Consider the following 25,833-nt stretch of genomic DNA (forward strand, 5'->3'; position numbering starts at 1 on the left):
ATTCGGTTCTGACTTGGTGTACAGAGAGAGAACACTGTAAGACGGCCATTGTTCTGAATTCTGTCGCCTGTACATTTCAAAAGTATGAACAAAATAGTTATATTCATCAATCAATCAATTTTTAATTTTAATATAGCCCTTCGCTACATCAGCTAACTATCTCGAGTGCTGTAAGACACCAGCCTAAAACCCAACAGGCTAGTTAATTGCAGGATTGTAGAATCACGTGGCTAGGAAAAAACTCCCTAGGGAAAGGCCAAAACCTAGGAAGAAACCTAGAGAGGAACAGGCTATGAGGGGTGGCCAGTCCTCTTCTGGCTTATGCGGGTGGAGATTTATTAACTACTATGCCAAAGATGTTTTCAAAAAGTTCATAAGTGACAAGCATGGTCAATTAGATAATCATGAAATAATTTTCTAGTTGGCTTCTCATAGCGTAGCAAAGCAGTGAAAAACAACTTCGTCTGCGGAACAGTAGCCGGTTCCATAACCGCAGGGTCAGAACAGCTGAACTGGATAGCGCAAGGCCAGCGGACTGGGACACAGGAGTTCACAGGGCGGCAGGTCCCGACGCAATTGGTCCTAGTGCCCAGGTCCTACCGAGGAAGAAGAGAAGAGGAGAAATTAAGAGAGCCAAGATTTTCAAAATTCCTTAAATGACCAAGCAGTGGTCAATAAATAATCAGGAATAAATTCAGTGGCTTTCATAGCGATCATTAAGAGGTTGAAAACAGCAGGTCTGGGACAGGTCTGGGGTTCCATAACCGCAGGCAGAACAGTTGAAACTGGAATAGCGCAAGTGTGCCAGGCGGGACTGGGACAGCAGGAGTCACCACGGCCAGGGTAGTCCCGACGTATGGTCTAGTGCTCAGTTCCTCCGAGAAAGAAGAGGAGGAGAATTAGAGAGGCCCAGATTTTTCAAAATGGTTTCTAAATTGACAAGATGGTTCAAATGATATCAGGGAATAAATCTCAGTTGGCTTTTCATGCGATCATTAAGAGTTGAAACAGCAGGCTCTGGGACAGGTAGGGGTTCCGTAACACAGGCAGAACCAGTTGAAACTGGAATAGCGCAAGGCAGCGGAGTGGGGACAGCAAGGTGGTCAGATGCCCGGGTAGTCCTGACGTGATGGTCCTTAGCGCTCAGGTTTCAGAGAGAAGATGAGGACGAGAGAATTAGGAGAGGCTTACTTGAAAATTCACACAGGACACTGGAATAGAAGGAGAAGTACTCAGGGTAACCAAACTGACCCTTAGCCACGCCGATACAACTACTGCGCATAATACTGGAGGCTGAGACAGGAGCGGTCAGGGAGACACTGTGGCCCCATCGAAGAAACCCACCGGCAGGGGCCAAATTAGAAGTATAACCCCACCCACTTTGCAAAGCACAGACCCCGCCACCATAGGAGGGTAAATCCTCAACCACCAACTTACCATCCTGAGACAAGCCGAGTATAGCCACAAGGTCTCCACCAACAGGCCACAAACCAAGGGGGGCGCCAACCCGCCAGGGAAGATTTCACGTCAGTAACTCAAGCCCACTCAGAGTGACGCACCACCTGCCTGGGCGGCACTGAAGATGCACCAGCAAGCAGTGACTCAGCCCGGTAACAGATGTTGAGGCAGGATCCAGTGGAGGAGGGGACCGGCCTGGCAGAGACAGCAAGGGCGGGTTCGTTGCCTCCAGAGTTTCGTTCACCTTCACACTCTGGCGCCAGGCTTACACTCATCTATGACCTACTGAAGAGGAAGTTAAGTCTTCAGTAAGACTTAAAGGTTGAGACCGAGTCTTGCGTCTCCTTCCTGGGTAGGCAGACTGTCCTAAAATGAGAGATCTTATAGGAAGAGCCTGCCCTCCCGTGTTTGCTTAGAAATCTCTAGGGACAATTAGGGGCACTGCGTCTTGTTGACCGTGCGCGTACGTTATTGGTATGTACGGCGGACAACTCGGAAATAAGGTAGATGGCAGGCCATGTAACGACTTTATAGGTTACCAGGTAAAACCTTGAAATCAGCCCTTGCACTTAACAGGGAAGACCACTGCTAGGGAAGCCTAAGCAGTGGAGTGAATATGATGCAATTTCTTGGTTTCTAGTTCAGCGATTCTGCAAAGCCAGTATTTTGGGCACTAACGATGAAGTTTAATTTACGTGCTTTAGACCGGGTAAGACCGGAAGTAGAGGCATTGGCCAGTAGTCTAACAGCTAGAGTAACAAATGCAATGATTAATTTTTTCTGCATCATTTTTGGGACAGAAATTTCTGATTTTAAGCAATGTTACGTAGATGGAAAAAAAGCTAGTCCTTGAACGTCTTGATATGTTCGTCAAAGAGAGATCAGGTCAAGAGTAACGCCGAGGTCCTGTCAACAGTTTTTTTTGACTATGTCCGTCCTTAGCTTGCTCATTAATGTGCATTTAATGTATTTGTTTAGTTGCTGTCATGCATCCACTTTTTTTTGTGCCTCAGATTTCATGCTAAAATCGCCACTGATAAGAAGAAAAATAATTTAATGAAATTTTCATTTTTTTGTTAGAAAATGTGCTTTCACTCCAGCAGTCTTTCTGATAAATTTGTGTCGAGCTATAAATGATCCTGTCTTGACTTGATGTTGTAATGGGAACTTTAAAGTTGACAGACCCCGAGGACCCGAACTCCCCCAAGCATTTCCCAATCCCAGACGACCTTGGGCTTTGCTCAGTCTTTATGTGGTCGTGGTTGTGTTCAGAGCCATTCTGTGCCCGTTTAGATTTGTCAGGACGTTCAAGTTCAGCCCTGAAGGGTAGAGGTCATCTGATTATGAGGATACCTCCGGTAATGGCTGAATTATGCAATTCTGCTCCAGTGGATATGGATGTATTCATTACCTACCAGCAGTGACAGATGTGTGCATGTTGTCAAAACTAAAAAATATGATGCTTTATCGAAAACACAGATATACCATATGGTGACCGCATATATCATTTTGTTGTGTTTTTGAAGGTAACATTGGTGTTTTAATATAGTTTGTTTGACTTTGGACATGTTGTTGTGGGTAATGAAGATTTATTGTGAATCCTAGATAGATTTGTACTATTATAGTCGGTGGCATAAGAATATGTTCTCTCTGTAAAATAGCACTTACACTCTATTTTGAAACATATTTCAACAGGTTAAAAAACACAGGGTGGTTCCTAAAAACAAACAAACAACAAACATTTTGGTTAATATTTCCCCCCTCTCTTTACACCCAGCCCTCTCTCTAAATCTCCAACCTCCCCTGGAGGAAGAATATAATTAGGGGTGAATTTCCAGACCCTTTGTCGCAGAATTTACACTGAGCTTAATTGCTGCTAATGGGGAGTGCGCGATACTGAGCCCATCGGTAATTAGGACCGTATTTCCATTTCTTCTTTGAGCTTTTGTGTGTGTGTGTTGCGCTGTGTCTGCAGCCTCATGCATGGCCACACCATGGGAGTGCTTTGATCTTAGCGAGCCCAGTGATGTTATGGAGAGGCAATATTATATTACTCTCTCTCTTTCTCTCTCTTCTCTTGTTTTGTTTTTGTTCTTGCTCATAAGGAATTAGAGTAGTAATTAACTGGAGGAGTGGTAGATGTGTGAAGCATATCAACGTGCTTATTGTTGTCAGGTGCCGTGAACGTAGTCATGTGATCTGAAAGACCTGCAGCTTGAAGGTCCTCGCTGTTAATTACTCAGGTGTGTTATGTTGTCAAATGGCTTAGTACTTATATGTAGCGTTTGTAAAAACACTTATCCTTTATGTTTTGGCGTAACATTTTTGTTTTGATATAGATTCTAGTTTTGATTTAAAACTGTTGGGCATATTCATCCTGTTTTATTTCTATACTTTCCATTCCCGTATCCAATCAGGGATTGATCAACTGTGCAGGAAATTCAAATTAAGATTCAAAATAAGCAAATGAAATGGTCTGATCCTGTCATAAAACAAAAAGAACGAGTGAAATCCCATCATGATGAAAGTCGTTTAGGAGTATAGATGATGCGATAGCCTCCTCTGTGACCCTGAAGCTACCTTTTGTAAACACATAAACAACATTACAGCAACATTAGGAAGGCTGAATTAACATACACTGCTATTGAAATGGTCTGTGTAGTACACCTCATTTGACTAGGAAGGACATATCTCTTATAAATAAAGGGGGCATATAAGCAGACAATGAAAGCTCTTACAATATTCATTGATTACATTTCTCTAAAACAGGCTATAGGCTACATGTGCTCTACCAAGTTAGAACAGTAGGTGAAATTAAGAGGTGAAAATAGACCAAATTATTAGGGTGAGGCACATGGGCTACTAACAGCTTACTACACAACATGCACTTAGTATTACTTTCTTAGCTACAGTATACATATCTCCCTGGCATATTACATCATTTATGCAGCAGCATACAATAAATTTTTTGACTCACCTTGTTGTGCTGTGCTCACTTGAACAGGAAGGTGGCGGTCCTTCGTGGGAAAATTTTGTCATCAAACTTTGTCAAAGTCTCTGGATTTATGGTGCTTTCAAGACAACTGGGAACTCGGAGAAGAAGAAAAAACGTTGAATCATGATGACCTCAGTGATCTTCAGGTCGTAGCACTAGAAAGAGGCACGAGTTCCTGATTTACAATTCAGAGTTTTTCCAGAGTTCCCAGTTGTCTTGAAAATATTCAGTTAACAGTTGTTTTATGTGCAGCGCAAATCAAGCTTCATTGACAGCATGGCCAATGTTGAATGTTTATCATTTTAAACTAGGAAAATAGACCCTTAATCTTAGACTTGGGACCACACAGCCACTCCACTGAATAGCAGGCTAATGATTGCTTTGCAATGCTTGCAGTTAGCGACTGATTCCTTCCAAACCACTCATTGTTGAATTTGCGATTTCCAACTTGTTGTGTAATGTTAATGCACAATGAGCACCGATACGTTTCATCTATAATTTATCTTCATATGACAAGGATTAAAAAGGATTTGCCAGTAGATTGTCGACTTGATTCATGATGATGACTGCTAGCTAAGATTTTGAAAGTATGATGTTGACATGATCAGTCCAATCAAAGCTACTGTAGATATGTGATTTGACGTAATTTTATCTGTGGCCAATGACCTTGAGCCTTCTTGGATGGGCCCTTCAATGTAACTATGGCAGCACCCAATAGGCTTGAATTTGAGCTCTACCCTTAGATTAAGACTTTTATTTTTTGCAAAAAATGTGGGGCTCAAAACAGGGGTCGCCACTGATTATTATAATTTCCCAGTTAATCCATTTCCCAGGGTTTTGAGGCGGACATGGCTGGGTGACAGACACAAGACACAGTGATGTCCCCTACCCTCTCTGTATTCTAATCTAGCGTCGTCCCCTCCTCTCAATGCGTTAGTGTGATGCTGGGCTGTGCATCGTGCCCTCCTCTCAATGCGTTAGTGTGATGCTGGGCCGTGACAGGCTCATCTAGCACGGCTGTCTGGTGTATTCATGAGGCCCTCCTTCTCTCTCTCCATCACACAGCAATGCCCATTATACAGCACTTATGGTACAATGGCTCGCGTAGCATGACTGCCATAATCATGTCAAGTGCTGCTAACGTCAGTGCCACTAGGCATTGGCGAGAGAAGAGCGAGAGAGGAGGACGAAGAGAGCGAAGAGAGCGGAGAGAAGAGCGAGAGAGAGAAGAGGAGAGAGAGAGAGGCGAGAGAGAGAGAGCGAGAGAGAGAGAGGAGAGAGAGGAAGAAGAGAGAGAAGCAGATGGGAAGGATGGTGGTGGTGGGGGGGGGTGTAGCTTAATGGTGCTGGGTGATCACCCGTTGGCTTGCCAAGGTAGTGATAGATACTTTGTCAGTGGACTGGTTTGTTAGGTGGAAAACAACCACATGAATACTGCCGCACTACTCACACATTTTTAAAGAGTGCCACTGCTGGCCTTAATGACTCCCTGCATCAAAAATAAAGGTTAAACAAATAAATAATAATGAAGTAGGAGAAAATATGTAATCGTTATTTCAAACATTTTAGACTCCCTCGCATAACCAGCTTCTCTATATTAGGTGGCGCTGGTCTGGAGCGAGAGAAGAGAGAAACACGAAGATCAAGTAAATCCAGAGAAAGAATAAAAGCTGAAGGTCCCCGAGTAAAGGATGGATCCCCCTCCTCCATCTCCCTCCCTCCATTCTCCCTCCATTCTCTGTAACATCACGCCAGTATTTCATGTGCCCTTTTCTGCTTTCCGTGCAGAACAAAGCCGCTGGATCCCAAAGATAAAAAGCGGATTTTTTGGTAAATGGGTGAAAGTGCGAAATAAATGACCAGCTGGGCCTGAGTGTAATTACAGTGCTGGAGAGCAGCGATCTATCAACGAGACCACAGGAGAGGGGGTGACACACAACAGCGCCATGGGTTATCAAAGGAGATAACTAACTAAACTACTGGCCCTGAACAATCTGATCTTCCTCAGAAATCATGCCATCTGGAGAAGGGAGAGGGAAAAAAAGAACGAAAAAAACTTCCCCAATGGCTTTTTATTGAGAATATTGATCAGGCCTCTAATCAGGACCTTGCTGGGCCAAGGCCATATACTTTTTAAGGGATATATGGACGGTAAATCTGGAGAGTTGCCACACTACATAGAGGAGGCTGAGCTCTGAGGCGGTAGACGGTGGGATGTAATAGGTCTTTCTGGAGAGGAAGGAGGAGTGGTTCATTGTATAACAGGGATTTCAATTACAGGAGCTGAGGAGGAAGAGGAAGAGGAAGAGAAGAGAGGGAAAAATGAGGAGCAGGGAAGAAGGAGAGGAATAAAGAGAGGGAGCAAGAGGAGCAGGGAGAGGAGGATGGAGAAATACGAGGAGGAAAAAGGGTGGAAGATAGGAGTAATAAGTGGGAGGCGAATGAGGAGCAGGGTAGAGAGAGGAGAATAAGTAGGCGGAGAGGGAATAGAAGAATAAGACGGGAAATAAGAGGAGAGGAGATAAGAAGGAGGGGGAGTGAGAGGTGGAGAGCAGCGAGAGGATGAGAGGGAGAGGGGAATGAGAGGATGAGGATGAGAGGGAGAGACTGGAGCGGTACACGGGAGGAGAGGAGGACGAGAGGTGAGAGGAGAGAGAGAGAGAGGATGTGGAGAGAGTGACTGGCGAGGAAGGCATGGAGCGTTTGGATGAGAGAGAGGGAGAGGGAGGATGGATGAAGGGGAGAGGAGGAGAGAGGAAGAGGGGATGGAGAGGAAGATGTGATGGCAGGAGAGGAAGAGGGGGATGGAGAGGAAGAGGAGGATGGGAGAGGGAGAGGGGAATAAGAACGTAAAGGGAGAGATGGGAGAAGGGGAAATGGCAGTATGGGGAGAGGATGGATGGAGAGGAGGATGGAGAGGGAGAGGAGGATGGAGAGGGAGAGGAGAGGGGAGGGAGAGGGAGAGGAGGGGGAAGGAGGGAAGGAGAATGGAGAGGGAGAGGAGATGGAGAGGGATGAGGAGATGGAGAGCAGGGAGGGGTGAGAGAGAGAATGAGAGGGAGTGAGAGGGGATGAGGGAGGGTGAGAGGAGATGGAGAGGGGAGTGAGGTAAGATCAGTGTTGCTTCAGGAGACACACCTGCAAAATAAACTGTTTCTACACTAAACACTGAAGATTGAATTCACCCAAATCACTCCTAAATACCTGTCTCAGAAAGAAACTAATAGCTCCATTATCCTGGACTAAAATCCTTAAACCTTTGATCCCTAAAGAGTGAGAGCATCAGTTTCATTCCTCGATCGTGCGATGAGGCTTGTTTAACCTTAGCTCGCCATGGTAAGTAACATATGGACAGCATCAACCGTTAATACGTTCCACATGACACCTTGTTACTATTTCTTACAAGCCCAGCCACTGTAACTGTAAACACAGTTAGAAAGCAAATTTATCATTAGGGCATATTTAATTCCTATCCATAACCCTTGACATCACGCCTGCACGTAAGGCCGTGCAGAACAGATACGCATCATTTATATAACGTATGGAATGTTGGCCTGTCAAACTTTAACATGCTCCTCTCTGTTGGAGAATTGGAGACATCCTCCTCCTACACGCACTCACAACATTCAAAAAAAAAAATAATAAATAAAAAAAATCCAGAACACGCGGCCTAGCGTGTAATGAACGGGTCGAGGGTTTCACTTTAAACCCGTTAAGGCTGCACGCTCCAGATTCCCCTCCGATAGCGACCTGTCTCATTTACTAAAGATGAGCTCATTGACGTCTCTGGTTCTTTTAACCTTGTTTACAGTAAAAACTGTTTACGGCTTAAAACCGACTGCAGATGGATGTCGGGGCAGTACCTTCCCAGCTCAACTCTAACTTCCTCGTTGGGCTAATTGATTTTGAAGTAGGCCTCGGACAGAGCTAAGCACTAAAGAAAACAACGATCAATTCATCTAGGAGAGAACGGAAGGCGATGTTGTAGAGTTGCGCTGTTGTCCGACAGCTGTGCTAGCTCTGCACGGCATGCTGGGCTGGGTCAGCCCCCACGCAGGTTTTGTATCACGGGCCCTCCAGTGTTTATAAGCAAAGCAAAAAACATTAACACCATTGAAGTCACCGCAGCTAAAGATGCTAACAAACGCTGGAAATGCAGTGGTAGGTCTCAGAGCATGTTGTTTTATTGTGACCGCGTAATTAAATTGTAAGCCATTACAAAAGCACTTTAGTGCTAAAAAGGTCATTGTCTTATTGGCCTACCGCCCTGATACAGTCACCATAACATTTCCTAAATCAATTTTTCCACACAGATTATAATCCTCCGTGATATTTTATTCAAACTAATTCAATAGAAYRTCYAGCTTTTTGCCAGCCTTGACAACAATGATGTACTGCTACGGATTATGAAACATATACAACAGATAGGTATCAGGATTAGGGTACATTTCAAATCCTGGTCTGGTGTTTATTCTAGTCCCTGAACTCTGCTATGGGAAACTGATCAGCAGATAGGACCGAGGGCCTCAGAGTTTCACAGAACACAAACAAGCACTTGAGAACATGCTCTGAACCTTCTCCAGGCAAACATTACAGATGTGTGTGTGTGTGTGTGTGTGTGTGTGTGTGTGTGTGTGTGTTTGTGTGCGTCTTCCCAGACATCCTGGGATAAACATTGATGCTCTAGGTCCTGATTGTAACAATCCTCATTGACAGGCAAGTGTCCCAACTTCCTCATTCAGTTATCCCTTAAACAATCTCAGCCCAGCTGCACAGTACGTCCCATTAACATTCAACATGAAGCAACGATGCAGCTGGACAGACCTGGTAAATGTATCATAGTGTATGTAGAGCAAGTCAATCAGCTATAGGTAGTATATGTTTCCATGGGAATTGTTTCCGTCAATGAAGGAGGCTCACTGTGTGTTGTGTTTGAGTGTGTGTGTCTCTCTCTCTCTCTGTGTGCACGTGTGTGTAATCAAGGACAGATGATTGGCTGAAATTAGTCTGTGACAAATGCCAAGGTTATTATTTATTCATTTTATGACTGGTAGACAACGCAAGACAGAGGTAAGTATGTGTGTGTGTGTGTGTGTGTGTGTGTGTGTGTGTGTTGGGCTGGAGAAGAGCAGGGGTTAGTGGAGTGAAGACAGGTCCTTTGTTTCTGCAGGATGCGTGCTACAGCCTCACTCTGGAGGAGTGTGTTATGTTGTAATGCTACGAACACTGAGACTCAGGGTGCATTCAAATTGCCACTAATTTCATTTTCCCTAATAATACACTATCGGCCAGGCTCTATAATAAAAATTAAAATAAATTGTAAAAACACCTATTTACTAAATTACACAAAATAATAAAACTGGATCAATCTTTCTTAGATGGGTAACAAATCCCCTTCTCAGGTTCAACAGTAGCACAATGGCTATTGTGTGTTGTAACACAAAGAAACTGGTCGATTGTCCCCATATAGAATTAGTAGATGAGAGAACAGCATCAACCCATCTCCCTGTCAGAATAAAGCCCAGAATTCTTCTATTTCACCCTGATGGTTCTGCTGGGCAATGACATACTACAAGATAAAACAGTAAGCTAATATTGATAGTTTGTCCATTACAGGTCAGCTAACTGTCCTGGGAACAGTTACAAAGCTGTTAGTTTCCATCTCACAAGGCCGGATCGATGCAGAGGCATACGTTTCAATTTTGCCAGAATTGATTTTCTCTGTAACACCCCAACCCCGGAGCATTCATCTTTCTGAAGGAAGGGACGATTTGATTTACTGAAGAAAAATTGGAGTGGCATCACAAAGATTTTTTTGCCGGCGGCGAGAGAGCGTGACACACAACAAAGATGGATGTCCCTACGGCTGGGAAGGCTCTAGCCCACGGCTGTTCCATTACAACACGGTGGAGTGCGGAGGAGAAGGATGAGCTGCTTAAAGGAGGGAGAACAAATTAAAAGAGAAAGGGGGAGAGAGGAAAGGAAGAGAAGATAGAGACAGAGGGGAATGGGAGAGAGAGGAGAGGAAGTGGGAGGGAGAGGTGCACCTTCAAACATCCCCAAATACGTGACCTAATGTCCAATCATCACCATGTTACACATTTGGCAGAAAACACAACACTAACTACTACTCTAAATCTAACTGTACTTCTTCTCCCCTCAAACACGTGGCTTTCCCTCCCGCACACTCTCTCCCCTCCCGGCACTCTTCCCCCTCCCGCACTCTCTCCTCACACCACTCTCTTTCCCTCCCGCTCTACTCTCCCTCCAGCGCTCTACTCTCCCTCCCCGCTCACTCTACTCCGGCTCACTTCGTCCGCGCTGCTCGTACTCTCCCTCCCCGCACGCTCTACTCCTCCCTCCGCGCGCTCTACTCTCCCTCCCAGACTATGCTCTCCTCTCCCTCCACCACTTCTTTACTCTCCCTCCAGCACATCTCTACTTTCCTCCAGCACTCATCTTTCCTCCACCTCTACTTTCCCTCCAGCACTCTACTTTCCCTCCAAGCACCTCTCTTCCTCCAGCACTCTCTTTCCCGCCAGCACTCTCTTTCCTTCAGCATTCTCTTTCCCTCCAGCCCCCCCCTCCCACACTCTCGCCCCCCTCCCACACTCTCTCCCCCTCCCACACCTCTCCCCCTCCACACTCTTCCCCCTCCCACACTCACTCCCCTCCCACACTGTACTTTCCCTCCAACACGGCAGCTACAGTACTTCTCCTCTCCTCATTTCTCCCTTCTTTTTCCCCTGCCTTCTCTCCTCACTTCTCTCTCTCTTACTTCTCACCTCCTGTCTCTCTTTCCTCCTGTAACTTCTCTTCCTATCCCTGCTCTCCCTTCTCTTCTCTCCTGTAATCTTCTTCCTACCTGCTCTCCCTTCTCTCTCCTCCTGTAACTTCTCTTCCTATCCCTGCTCTCCCTTCTCTCCCTCCTGTAACTCTCTTTCCTATCCACTGCTCTCCTTCTCTCTCCTCCTGTAACTTCTCTTCCTATCCCTGCTCTCGCTTCTCTCTCCTCCTGTAACTTCTCTTCCTATCCTGCTTCCCTTCTCTCCTCTCTGTAACTTCTTCCTCCCTGCTCTCGCTTCTCTCTCCTCCTGTAACTTCTCTTCCATATCCTGCTCTCCCTTCTCTCTCCTTCCTGTAACTTCTCTTCCTATCCCTGTTCTCCCTTATCTCTCCTCCTGTAACTTCTCTTCCTATCCCTGCTCTCGCTTCTCTCTCCTCCTGTAACATTCTCTTCCTATCCCTGCTCTCCCTGCTCTCTACCTCCTTAACTCTCTTCCTATCCCTGCTTTCCCTCCTCCCCAGCATCCAGAGTGAATTTCCATGGTACATTAGTCAGCGTATTAGGATGTAATGAAGGAGGGCGTTGAGGAAAGGGGAGTGTGTCCTCCGAGACACCGCTCTACCGTTCTCCATCATCTACCCCTCATCTCTCTCTCCGTCCTCATCTCTCTCTCTCTGTCCTCATCTCTCTCTGTCCGGCCACTTTGCCGGGTGTCATATACATGAAAGATGACTTGTCTCCTGACCCAAATAAACACCAGCGCTGCCTAGATGCTCTGTCGGGCCGCTCACTCGCTCCAGAAAAAAAAGCTAGGGAAAAAATGAGTGCTGCCAGTCGCTTCATCTGTGGCCACCTCAGAGCTGGTTATTCATGTTGTGTCTGTGGTCTTGGATCAGACTGCTGGCGTGTTGTACACCAGTCTCCAGAGGATGTGATGGTAATGTAAGGATGAACAGGTAGCGTTCCCCGTCTGTCTGTCTGTCCCTCAGTGCACGTAATGACGTGTGTGCGTGCGTGCGTGCGTGTATGTGTTCAACAATGACGGCCAAGGGCAGATCTCAGAACAGAAAATAAGAGTTACTTCCCTTTGTTGGAGGGAGACCTCCCTAGACATTCCGGGACAATGGAGAGAGAGGTGGATGAATAAAGGAGTGAGAGAGAAAGAGAGAAGGAAATAGAAGCGGGAGAAAGAGAAAAGGAAAGAGAGAGTAGGAAATAGAAGAGGGAGAGAGAGAGAGTAGAGAAAACCACCGAACACCTCACGTCTCCAGGGGCCAGGGCTGGTGTAAGCTGGATATTAAGACACAAATTGCATTCAGGCGGGTCACGGCGTGTCAGATGATATTAGATGCCTGCCGTGAGGAAAACAACAATTCCCATCAGCCTGTTTCTGTGAGAAAAATAATATTTTCATTTTCGGCCTCTTTATTGAATAGAAACTTTGGGGAATACGTCTTTATAGGAGCTCGTGAATTTTCCACCTCTCGACAAAGGTCGTAATCATGGCGGCGTGTACCCTTTGTTGCTCCCAGATTTCATTTTCACCACCGCTGATAGAAAAGGAGTGTGGGGGTCTTCTCTCCCTCCCTCACTTGTTTTCTGTAATGTTGCAGCACCCACATGTTTGAGTGTGTGTGTGTGCGTGCGTGCCTGTCCGTCTCTCTGTGTTGTGTCCTTGTGCGTGTGCGACTGGTTGTGAACAGTCTGTATCGTATCCATTGCCCCTTTCTCTGTGTTTTCTGTGGCGCTAGCCCCCTCCCCCCTTACACTCCCCCCACACCCACCACCACATACTGCTGCCTGCATGGGGTCCCCGTCGCAGAGCTGCGCCACCTGACCTTCTCGGTAATTGACCAAAAATATTGATGCAAGGCACAGGTCTGATTGTGATTTATTAAAAGCTTGGGCCCGGCTCCCAGCCCGGTGCCAGCGGCTCTCCAGCCTGGCCCATCGGCAGCCATTAGGAAAACCATCAATACTGTAGCAGCACAATAACACAATGAAAGAAAGCATGGTAATGGGGAAGGGAGAGTCTCTCTGGGCTGCGGAGGTGCATAGCAAATAGCTTGGCCTTGTTGTGTGAATATACAGAAAGAGAGAGAGAGAGAGAGAGAGAGAGATTACCCTTTTGGAACTTTTGCAGGTATAATGTTTAATATAAAAAATTGTTTGTTTTATTTCACTTTTGTTATTATTTATTTCACTCGCATTGGCAATGTGTAATATAATATTGCCTCTCCATAACATCACTGGGCTCGCTAAGATCAAAGCATAGAGGAGAGGATAGAGAAGGAGAGAGAAAGATAGGGAGAGAAGAAGAGAAGAAAGATAGGGACGAAAGATAGGGAGCGAAAGAAAGCTACTCATGGAGGCAAAAATCTAAGAGACCAGAGAATAAAATCAACAACAAAAAATGTGGGAAAGAGAGCGAGAGACCCCCTGAGCCCCTGGTGTAAGAGCAACCGCAAACTAGCAACCGCAAACTGAGCTCACACACAGACGAGTCTCAGGAGAGTCAACTCAGACTAACAAGAGGGAACCAACCGACCAACAGCAGGCTGACTCTCCAACCATTATATACTGTACCCAACCTGCCAGCACACAAACAGCACAGGCCATCATTAGGCAATACCCCCATTGACTTCTAACTGGCCTGTTTTGTTGAAACCAACATTGAGCTTTCTAAGCTTTTCTATAGTTTTAATGGCTGGAGGGTTTGTTTAAATCTCTTTCATCTCTGTCCAAAGTCAATGTATCATGCATCCCATAGCGCGGCGTTTGCACCGGTGCGGACCYAACTCAATCACTAACTCCCAGGAGGGCGGCTGGGAGATGATGAGAATGCAGTCATTACAGTGGTGTCTTAATGGATGTGTTGTACTCGAAGGAAAGCTACGGCTCATTTAAAAGTCAGGTGTATCCTATTGTTTTACCATTACCAATGCTCAATGTTCTTATTATGTGCATTTTTGGCAGGAAGTTTGGACACGGGGAAAAACACTGCAAAATCGGACCATTTCCCCCAATACATTGCTTCATTTGAATTGGTTGTGTTAGTATGGAGATTGGAACAGAGTACTTTAGACTGAACATGTGATGGTGCTGAGGGGAACCTGATGAAGGCGTAACTAGACTAAAGACCAAAAACGGATCATTTGATTAGTTGAATGAGGTGTGTTAGTGCTGGGCGGGAACGAAAGCCTGCACCCCCAATAGAGCTCCAGGACCAGAGTTGGAGAACCCCTGCTCTAGATTGTAGAACTACGTAGACTTTTACCTGAAGGCAGAGCTTCCCCAGGCACCGTGTTTGTCCGTCAGGATGTTGACTATCTTCTGGATGAGCTGGGTGGCTGTCACGTGGTCGCGGTACTTGGCCGCTCGGATCAGGTGGTCGCACATCTTCTCCTCATCACGCTTCTCAGCCGAGTACTGGGCACAGTGGGACTGGGGGTCAAAGACAAAACGTGACAACAGGTTAACTTTTTGGTCAAAAACACAATAACGTAAGCATCATTACAAATGAATTGTATGTGCAGTGCTCAATAAAAAGCCTTTATAGTACATTTCAAGAGACACCCAGGAGGTATGTAAATCTGAACAGAAAACTGGCGTACACATAGTATGCAACTTCATATTGTATGTATGGAAGTAGCATGTATTCTGGTGAAAATGGTATAGGCTACTACACACCATGTAAAAGGACACAATATAAGGCTATAGCAGCTGTGTGTGTGTAGAAATGCTGCCTTGAGTAAAACCAAATGAAAATCTGGGGTCATTTTCTGGCCCTTATGTCACGTTGATTAATAACGGCGGACATTATAGTTACTAACGCCTCCAGGGCTCCGAATCACAAAACAGAGGATCATTTTTCTCTGTCTGAATGTGTTATCAGAAATGGCCTTTGAACTCAGAGTAGATGGTATATACAATAACACCTATACTGAGGTAAAAAACAGACAGACTTGAAATGTTCCATTTCAGTGCTAAGATAAACTGAGCAAAATATAAAGCCGAGTTAAACTGTAAAATGAAGTAATATACAACCGACTGAAAACATTTGAGTACACTGCATATTTATAACAGCCGTTAGCCATGTAGAGTAGAAATACAAGCAACAAAGAAATGAGGAATACACGCTACTATCATGTACAGTACCTCAGGCAAAAATCATGGCCATATTACAGTGATTTCTGTGCATCCATTGGATACTGAAATGTTACAGCATCAATACCAGCAACTCTTAATGCAATTCCCAATGCTACATGATTTAATGCAATTCCCAATGCTACATGATTTAATGCAATTCCCAATGCTACATGATTTAATGCAATTCCCATGCTACATGATTTATGCAATTCCCAATGCTACACGATTTAATGCAATTGCCAATGCTACATGATTTAAGCAATTCCCAATGCTACATGGATTTAATGCAATTCCCAATGCTCAAAAATGAAATGAACCTAAAAGCCAGCCCATTGGTGGAATACATCCCCAGCTCTACAAATGCAACCTGCCTCACCAGTAACCTTAGCAACCAGTAAACACAGGAAGTGCTTGATAATGATTGGTCCTCCTCCCAATTGGAACGGTGACTTTTTCATACCTGACAAGAAATCTATAGGTCTGGATCACATTCTGGAAGGCTATTCTGGAGGGGCCATTGGCCCTAATTATCAATTCTACGTCTCTTGTGGGGCATTAGAGTGGTCCTTAACTTAAAACATGATGGCCCAACGTGTGGCATCGCTGTGCGTGCGTGCGTGCGTGCGCTGCGCTGAAAGGAAGAAGAGTAGTTAAGGGAGGATAGGGAGAGGGAATGGTGCTGCTGTTTGAAACGATGTTGCCCCTGGAACAGACGACAGCGCGTCTATACTTTACGACGGGACAGAGAAAGAAACGTTCCTTCCAGCCTGTCTTGACGTGTGACTTCTGTGTCACTAATCAGCAGTGCTGCAGTTCAAACACATCACGTAAAACACGCTGGTCATTCACGCGGAAAACACCTAGTCCCCCATAGTGACGTGTGCTTTTCTAACGGGCCTGGCGGCCCGGCGGCGAGGGGAAGTAGTTTCACTGAGCGACTCCCTCTGAAACAACAAGCAAACAGCTGAACACATACGGCCCATTAACACTAGGCCTCCATTTCGGGTAAAACGATGTGGAAAAGACATGTCAGAGTCTAGATTCTGGGGGTTTCCACTGCTCTGAAATGTCATACATAGGAATATTAGACTACTAGGGTCTCGTTGGTTCTTACATACTAGCCTGCTAGCTCTAGATGACTACATTATAACCTACCTCCATCCTCTACTCTTCCAATCAGGCTGACAGAACAAAGGGCACTGATGAGTCAGGGAACACTTTTCAACTTCACCCCTCCGCTAATTTCAAAGGAAGCGGGGGGAATAGTAAAATAGATGAACGGCCTAGTGCATTAGCAACCAGAGGGGGCCCCTTTACCTCGGTGGAGACGAAGGGTCTATCCTGATGCTGACGTTGAGCTGAAAAAAGTAAAACGGACATCAGGATCAATGTCTAGTCTACCTGGTAGCCAGATTCAGACATCAGGATCAATGTCTAGTCTACCTGGTATCCCAGATTCCAACAATCAAAGGATCAATGTCTAGCTACCTGGTAGCCACAAGATTCCAACATCAGGATCAATGTCTAGTCTACCTGGTAGCCAGATTCAGACATCAGGATCAATGTCTAGTCTACCTTGTAGCCAGATTCAGACATCAGGATCAATGTCTAGTCCACCTGGTAGCCAGATTCAAACGAGGAAGTCAGATGATGATGAAGTCAGAGGTAAAAGGCACAAGACAGGCTTTTGGAGAGCGAGCGAGCAGGTGAGGAAGCTGTGTGTGTGTGTGTGTGTGTGTGTGTGTGTGTGTGTGGACGGCGTGACGTGAGACCTTATGACTTGAGACAGTGTAATCATGGGCAGCACCTTCCATTACATGAGCTGGCTGACAGGGTCGGAGGGTGACGGGCGCTGGCGCCTACTCTGGTGGAAAAAGGTGCACGGAGAAGACAGACTGATAATGGGTTGGCATTAATCGAGTAAATTACATGGAGATGTGTCTCGGACAATTCACACCAAGCTCAAGTCAATAACCAGAGAAAAGTCTGTGTGATTTAGAAAGGAAACAGGCCTAACCACTGGCTAAATTACACTAGGATAATGATATGAGAAGACAACATGAATAGTATCACACACACACACACACACACACACACACACACACACACACGAGGGCCAGGCATTCCAGCACATCTCACAGATACAAATCCACCGACTCAACTGCATGAGTGCAATTCAAAAGGCCAGGACATATGGCATAGGTTTCTGCGTGTAGAATAATACGCTGCCAACCCCCCTCTAAATGCTGTAGTTGTTGTCACGCTCTCCCATCAGGGCCTGAGGGGTTCACCAGTATAATGAGGGTGTGAGTGGGGATACAGGCCTCATTACCAGATATAAAGCCTGTGTTTATCACTTACAGTGAGTGACAGAGCCAAGGACCTTGAAATGTTTCTGTGCCACACTGTCTCAGCCTTCAAGGCGCCCTATTCCTCGGTTTAAATGACCATTCAACGTTAATGATATGACATTGCACGTCGGTTGAATTACTAAACAAAGGCTAACAAGGTCTGCTGAGAGAAACGGGCGACACACACACACACACACACAGCAGCAACAACACAACACCACAACACACACCAAAACAAACCCAGTGGGGATCTTATTAAAGCAATGCTTGATGTGTACTCTCTGCTCTTGACATTGTGTGGTGCAGTAGAGAAGCCAGCTAGAGACACAGTGGGGTCGGCTTTCGCCTCGTTGTCTGCGCGCTCCTCTTCCAATTTCTCACGTCCGCGAACAGCCGTCCAGAGGGTTTCATTTAAAGTGGGAAACTGTCCGCCCGGGGTGCGTGTCTTGTCGTGTTCTGAGAGGGAATGCAAATATTCCTAGGAATAAGTAATTCCTCACAGAAGTTGGGAGGAGGGGTTAAAAACAAAGAGAGTGAGATTGCTGAACAATTATATTGAGGTCCCCTGCAACTTGATCTCTTGCCTAAAGTAAAACGGCACATAAAACCCATCAGGTTAACTCAGACAAGAGTTCGGGGGGCGGGGAGGGGCAGGGGGGGGGCGTAGAAGACGAAGGAGAAAAATGAAGGCTTAAAAGTACAACGGCGAACAAAGTCATCGAATGTCGAGTTTGACAGCCACTTCAATTCTGAATATGCTCCTGTCACACCACGCTCGCAGAGTATTGATTTTTCCTGTGAGGAAAAAATAATCTCATCAGCCAAACAGATCCCAGAGGCATGCATCGTCCCGATAGTGCCATCAAGGTATACGCAGGCGAACACTTATCAAAGTATCTCTCTCGTCCTCTATCCTCTCTCCTGTCCCTTGTCTGTGGCTGCTGTGGCTTTTAATGGATTGGTCACAATGCCTAGTTGGCAGGACTCTTCATCTCTCCTCCAGCGGCATCCCCCTCTCTTTTCTCTCGCTCGTTCTCGTCTCTCTCCCTCTTCCTCCTGCTCAAGACGCAGCAGCTGGTGTCAAGCCCCGCTCCAATCAGTAGCTGCCATTAGTCTAAGCTGGGCTGAAGGTTCCATCCACTCTGACTCCAGAAGCAGTCCAAGGTCACGCCAGCACGTGACGAATCACACCTGTTAACTGTSCTCTCCGGGGTGAAAAATAGTCAAATGAAGGCAGAGGCGCTGCAGATGAAAAATAATCYGCTTCTTCTGGAACACTGGCTRGCGCTCGGCTAGTTGTCTGGATGCAGAGTGATGATTCCAAACAGAAGAGATAACAATAGGAGCGCACCAAGGACATACCCTTTCTTCTTYTACTGCTGTACATTTAACACATTTAACTCCACATCAGGTTTGTGTCTGCCTTAAAAATACATTCAATTGCACTTGAGAATCTGCTTATTCCACATATTTATTTGTATGAATACACAGCCTTATTCAATACTACACAACATAATTATCCTTTCCAAGAACTCCTCTCCAACTCATCAGTAAAATGAAATCAATAAAATGATGTCCCTCTATGGTATAACAAAGATAGTAGGCAAGGCAAGAGTCCTACTCCAGAGACTAAAGTGTCAGTTAGTATGTAGTAAAGGGGACTAGGGAGTCGGGAGGAGGTGCTCATATATGTGCTATTCACAGCTCTGGGCAAAGATAATGATGTGTGGAGCGGTGCAAGAGGCATCACCTAGGGACTTAATTACACACAGAGAAGAGCCAGACACTGGGATACTAGTCTCTCTCCCTCTCCCCTCCCCCTCTCTCCCGGGTAAGTTCGCTCTCTCTCTCTCTGAGGGTAGAGGTAGACAGATATATAGAATACTGCTGGGTAAGTACTCTCTCTCGCATTCTCCCCTCTGTCTGGCTTGTAAGGCGATCCCTCTCTTCTCCTCTCGCCTCAGAGTTAATGACATTAACATTGAGCTGATGCTCATTATATTCCATCATGACAGCGTCGTTAGCACAACGCCCCCACACAGTGTACTGAGCTTACTCTTCCTCACAGATCACAGCCATGGACAGGACACACACAAAGAATTGACTGCACACTTAACGTTTGAAACGCCATGGAACGGAGGGCGACACAATTTACATTTTGAAGTGAAAGAAAATGAACCACATGACAGTTAAACATTTGGCTATTTATAACACAATAAACAAAGCCAACAGTCTGTGCTTCGGTGCTATAATGTAACCTGCTGTAAGGAAAACAGCTCCGTTCTGGTCAAGAACAAACACTGCCGTTTATAGAGTGCTTGGACCAAATGTGGTTATCTTCATAGGTCTATAAACCATCTGTTTCAGTGTGAGAGAATTCCCAACAAACTGTTTCAATGTCAGAGGATAGGTTGTGACCCCAATCTCCCATACCGTCTAGAAGAGCCCCCTGCAGGTCACCACTCTGGCTGTAGCCCGACAGGCGTCAGGTGCCACCATCTGACACATTGTTTACAACGTATCAACACACAACACTCATCGCTCTGACCGACAGTCGTCACCTGTCAGAAGGCGGTCACAGCGGTGACTTCTAGACGACAGCTGTAGAGCTGGGAGTACAGCCATCTCACTATGGTGCTGGTGAGACCCTCTGGGTAATGACGGGAGGCTTGTTAGCTGTTGCTGGAGTCATTATTAGTGGGATTCGTTTGGTTCAGTAGTTTGATTCGTATATTATGACAGGATAAAGCAAGTAGATTCAACTTACCCAGCAGTATTCTAAATCTCTGTCTACCTGTATTGATTTTAGGAAAGGCATTGATGTTTATGGTAGGTACACATTGGTGCAACGACAGTGCTTAAATCACCCGTTGGCGAAGTAGGCTGTGATTCAATGACAAATTAACAGGCACCGCATCGATTATATGCAACGCAGGACAAGCTAGATAAACTAGTAATATCATCAACCATTGTAGTTAACTAACTAGTGATTATGTTAAGATTATTTGTTTTTTTAAAGATACATTTAATGCTAGCTAGCACCTTACCTTGGTTCCTTGCTGCACTCACATAACAGGTAGTCAGCCTGCCACGCAGTCTCCTCGTGGAGTGCAATGTAATCGGCCATAATCAGTGTCCAAAAAGGCCGATTACGATTGTTATGAAAACTTGAAATCGCCCTAATTAATCACCCATTCCGATTAATCGGTCGACTTCTAATACTTACCCAGCAGTATTCTATACTCTCTGTCTACCTCTACCCTCAGAGAGAAGAGTACTACCCAACAGTATTCTATATATCTGTCTACCTCTACCCTCAGAGAGAGAGTACTTACCCAGCAGTATTCTATATCTCTGTCTACCTCTACCCTCAAGAGAGAGTATTACCCAGCAGTATTCTATATCTCTGTCTACCTCTACCCTCAGAGAGAGAGTACTTACCCAGCAGTATTCTATATCTCTGTCTACCTCTACCCTCAGAGAGAGAGTACTTACCCAGCAAGTATTCTATATCTCTGTCTACCTCTACCCTCAGAGAGAGAGAGAGAGAGAATACTTACCCAGCAGTATTCTATATTCTGTTCACCTCTACCCTCAGAGAGAGAGAGAAAATACTTACCCAGCAGTATTCTATATCTCTGTCTACCTCTACCCTCAGAGAGAGAGAGAGAGTACTTACCCGGGAGAGGGGAGAGAGAGACTAGTCTCCCAGTGTCTGGCTCTTCTCTGTGTGTAATTAAGTCCCTAGGTGATGCCTCTTGCACCGCTCCTCACATCATTATCTTTGCCCAGCTGACCCAGAGCTGTGAATAGCACATATATGAGCACCTCTTCCGACTCCCTTGTCCCCTTTACTACATACTAACTGACACCTTAGTCTCTGGAGTAGGACTCTTGCCTTGCCTACTATCTTTGTTATCCATAGAGGGACATCATTTTATTGATTTCATTTTACTGAGGAGTTCTTGGAAAGGATAATTATGTTGTATAGTATTGAATAAAGATGTATTCTGAAAAATAAATATGTGGAATAAGCAGATTCTCAAGTGCAATTGAATGTATTTTTTAAGGCAGACACAAACCTGATGTGAGTTAAATTGTTAGTAATGTACAGCAGTAAAAGAAGAAAGGGTATGTCCTTGGTGCGCTCCTATTGTTATCTCTTCTGTTTGGAATCATCACTCTGCATCCAGACATACGACAGCGCCAGAGTGTCCACAGAAGAAGACAGCAGATTATTTTTCATCTGCAGCTGCTCTGCTCTTCATTTGACTATTTTTCACCTCCGGAGAGACAGTATAACAGGTTGTGATTCGTCACGTGCTGGCGCTTGACTGTCGCTCTGGAGTCAGAGTGGATGAACTTCAGCCCAGCTTAGACTAATGGCAGCTAAACTGATTGGAGCGGGGCTTGACCACGAGCTGCTGTGATTTGAGCAGGGAGGGAAGGGGGGGAGAGAGAGAATGGGAGAGGGAACGAGAAGAGCGAGAGAGAGTGAAGAGAGGAGGAGGGATGCGCTGGGAGGAGAGATGAAGAGCCCTGCAACTAGGCATTGACCAGTCCACTATAAAAGCCACAGCACACAGAACAAGGGACAGGAGAGAGAGGGATGAAGAGAGCGAGAAGAGATACTTTGATAGTGTCTGCGCCCTGCGTTAACCTTGATGGCCACTATCGGGACGATGCATGCCTCTGGGATTTGTTGGTTGCTGGAGAGATTATTTTTTCCTGCAGCAGAAAATCAATACTCTGCGACGTGTGTGAGTGCATGGGGGCATCATTTCAGAATTGAAGTGGCTGTCAGACGTCGACATTCGTTAGATGACTTTGTTCGCCGTTGTACTTTTAAGCCTTCATTTTTCTCTTCTTTCGCTTCCTACGCCCCCCCCCCGCCTCCCCGCCCGAAATCTTCGTCTTGAAGTTAACCTGATGGTGTTTATGTGGCCGTTTATACTTGAGGGCAAGAGATCAAGTGAGAGGGGTATCTTCTTCAGAAACCAATTGTTTCAGCATCTCTCTTTTTTGTTTGGTAACCCTCCTCTCCTCTGTTTTGTAAGGAATTCCTTATTCTGGAATATTTTGCATTCCCTCTCAGAACACGACAAGGACACGCACCCCGGGCGGAACAGTTTCCCACACTTAAATGAAACCCTCTGGGACGGCTTGTCGGCGGACGTGAGAAATTGAAGAGGAGCGCGAGACAAGGAGGGATAGCTGACCTTCTGTGTCTCTAGCTGGCTTCTTACTCATGCACCACACAATGTCAAGGCAGAGTAGAACACATCAAGCATTGCTAATATTAAGTATCCCCACGTGTGTGTGTGTGTGTGTGTGTGTGATGTGGTGTGTGTGTGTGGTGTGTGTGTGTGTGTGTGTGTGTGGTGTGTGTGTGTGGTGTGGTATGTGTGTGTGTGTGTGTGTGTGTGTGTGTGTGTGTTGTGTGTTGTGTGCTCGTGTGTGTTGTGTGTGAGTGTGTGGTGGTGTGTGTTGAGGTGTGTGTGTGTGTGTGTCGTCGCCGCGTTTCTCCAGCAGAATCTTGAGCGCTTTGTGATGTCATGAAACGAGCGCCTTGAAGGCTGAGACAGTGTTGGGGCACCACATTGAAACTCAATGTTCAGGTTCCTTTGGCTCGTCAATACACGTAAGTTGATAAACACAGGCTTTTATATCTGGTAATCATCAGGCCTGTATTTCCACCCACTCACACCCTCATTTTATTCTCTGGTGCACCTCCAGCTCAGTGACCTGATGGAGAGCGTGACAACAACTATCAGACATATAGCATTGAGAGGGGGTTGGCAGCGTATTATTCTACACCGCAAAACCATATGCCATATGTTCTGCGCCTTTTTTGAATTGCACTCATAGCCAGTTGAAGTCGGTGGATTTGTATCTGTGAGATGTGCTGGGAATGCCTGGCCCTCGTGTGGTGTGGTGTGTGTGTGTGGCTGATTGTGTTTAATGTAGGTGTAGTGATACTATTCATGTGTTGTTGTCTCATATCACTATCCTAGCTGTAATTTTAGCCAGTGGTTTAGGCCTTGTTCCTTTCCTTTCTAAAATCACACAGAGACGTTTCTCTGGTCATTGACTTTGAGCTTGGCGTGAATTGTCCGAGACATATCTCCATGTAATTTACTCGATTAATGCCAACCCATTATCAGCTGCTCTTCGATGTTCATATGTGATGCACCTTTAATTTTACCACAGAGTTAGGCGCCGACGTTACTACGTTCACCCTCCGACTTAATCATCCCCTCTAGCACACGCTGAACCCATCCCATCCCCTGTCAGCCAGCTCATGTAATGGAAGCGTGCCTGCCCATGATTTACACTGTCCAACGTTCGAGATAAGGTGCATACCATCTACGTCTACGCTATACGTCCCGTCTGGCAGAAATGCACATGAGCAACTATAAACACACGAACACGCACACACACACTCACTCCATACACACACAGCTTCCTCATACTCATCTTTGCCTAACGGCAAGTGAATATAGAGTTCAGTCTTTTCTCTCCACACAATAGTCTTGTTTGAGTGCGCTTTTTAACGCTTCGTAGACTTCATTGACTTCAACTCATACTGACTTCCGCTACGGTTTGGAAATCTGTGCTACCAGGTAGACTACGACTCATGCTGCACATTCCTGTACTAGGTTTGAATTCTGGCTTACAGCAGGTGTCATTAGTAATTGATCCTGATGTTAGAATCTGGTACAGGATGGACTAACTGTTTAATCCTGATTAGTCTCGAATTCTGGCAAACCGAGGTAAGTACTAAGACATTGATCCTGACTTGTTCCTGACAATCTGGCTCTTATAACGAGATGTTGGAATATAGACTAGACCTTGAGTTATCCCTGTGATCCGCTCATTGATATCTGGCTACCAAGCAGGGTGATAGCACTAGATCACTTACGAGTATCGCTTTAGATTGTTTCGAATTCTGCGCAACATTCTCAGAAGTGGAGAATATCATTAACATTGATCCAGTAGAGTTAAGGTTTTTGCAATTTCTGGCTACCAGTGTTGGACTAGACATTGATCCTGGGTGTTTGAATTTCGGCTCACAATTCGTGGACTCCTCAGAGACATTGATCAAGTGAGAATGATATTGAAATGCTGGATTCTACCAGGTAGACTAGACAATTGATCTTGAATGTTTGAATCTGGCTACCAGGTAGACTAGACATTTGATCCTGATGTTTGAATCTGCTACCAGGTTCGGAGCCATAGTACTATGACATCGATCCTCTGTTGGAGAAATCTCTTGGCCATACCGAAGATGTAAGACTCACTAGTAACATATGAGAGTCGCTGAATGTTTTGAATCTGGCTACAGCGTTACGAGCATCTAGTACCACATGATGAGATGTAACACTGATGCTATATGAGTAATTGGCTTACAGCGTAGACTAGTTACATCTTGATTAAGCTGCACAATGACTGTTTAGTAACTCTGGCCTACCAGGTGGACTGAGGACATTGATCCATGAATGTTTTGATACTTGGCACCAGGATAGGGCATACTAGATCGACTCTAAGAGTTGAATTGAAGTTATTGCAATCTGGCTACCCGCACGCTCATAGGTAGCTGTCCGCAATTATACAGCAAATAGTTGATCCTAATGATGAATTACCATTTTATCTTTTTCATCTCACTGTAGCATCAGGATAGAGACCTCTGCTGTCTACTACCGAGGTAAGGGGGCCCCCTCTGGTTAGCTAATGAGCACTAAGGCCGTTCGATAAATGTCTATTTTACTATTCCCCCCCGCTTCCTTTGAAATAGCGGCAGGGGTGCACACGCTGAATTAATGTCATGTCCTACTCACTCAAGTTGGACACTACTCTTGTTCTTGTCACAGACCCTATTTGGACAGAGTAAGAGGGATGGAGGGTAGGTTATTATGGTAGTCCATCTAGGAGTAGTCAGGCTGGTAAATGTAGAGAACGAAACGAGACCCTAGTGAAGTCTAGATATCCGCTAATGTATGGGACGATTTCAGAAGCAAGTGGGACACGACCCCAGGACATCTAGGACTCTGACATGTCTTTTCCACAGGTCGTTTTAACACCTTTGCCGAAAT

General features: G+C 45.5%; 1 protein-coding gene across 1 annotated transcript in view; it reads right to left on the minus strand.

The window, feature by feature from the left end:
- Window positions 1-25,833, minus strand: part of LOC111958301 (lipopolysaccharide-responsive and beige-like anchor protein) — a 226,055-nt gene that overhangs the window by 20,419 nt on the left and 179,803 nt on the right. Inside the window, 1 exon segment of the mRNA XM_070437145.1 lies at window positions 14,518-14,684. Coding sequence (XP_070293246.1) covers window positions 14,518-14,684 — 167 coding nt within the window.

The sequence above is a fragment of the Salvelinus sp. IW2-2015 genome, linkage group LG34 (assembly GCF_002910315.2).
Source record: "Salvelinus sp. IW2-2015 linkage group LG34, ASM291031v2, whole genome shotgun sequence".
NCBI classification, from domain to species: domain Eukaryota; kingdom Metazoa; phylum Chordata; class Actinopteri; order Salmoniformes; family Salmonidae; genus Salvelinus; species Salvelinus sp. IW2-2015.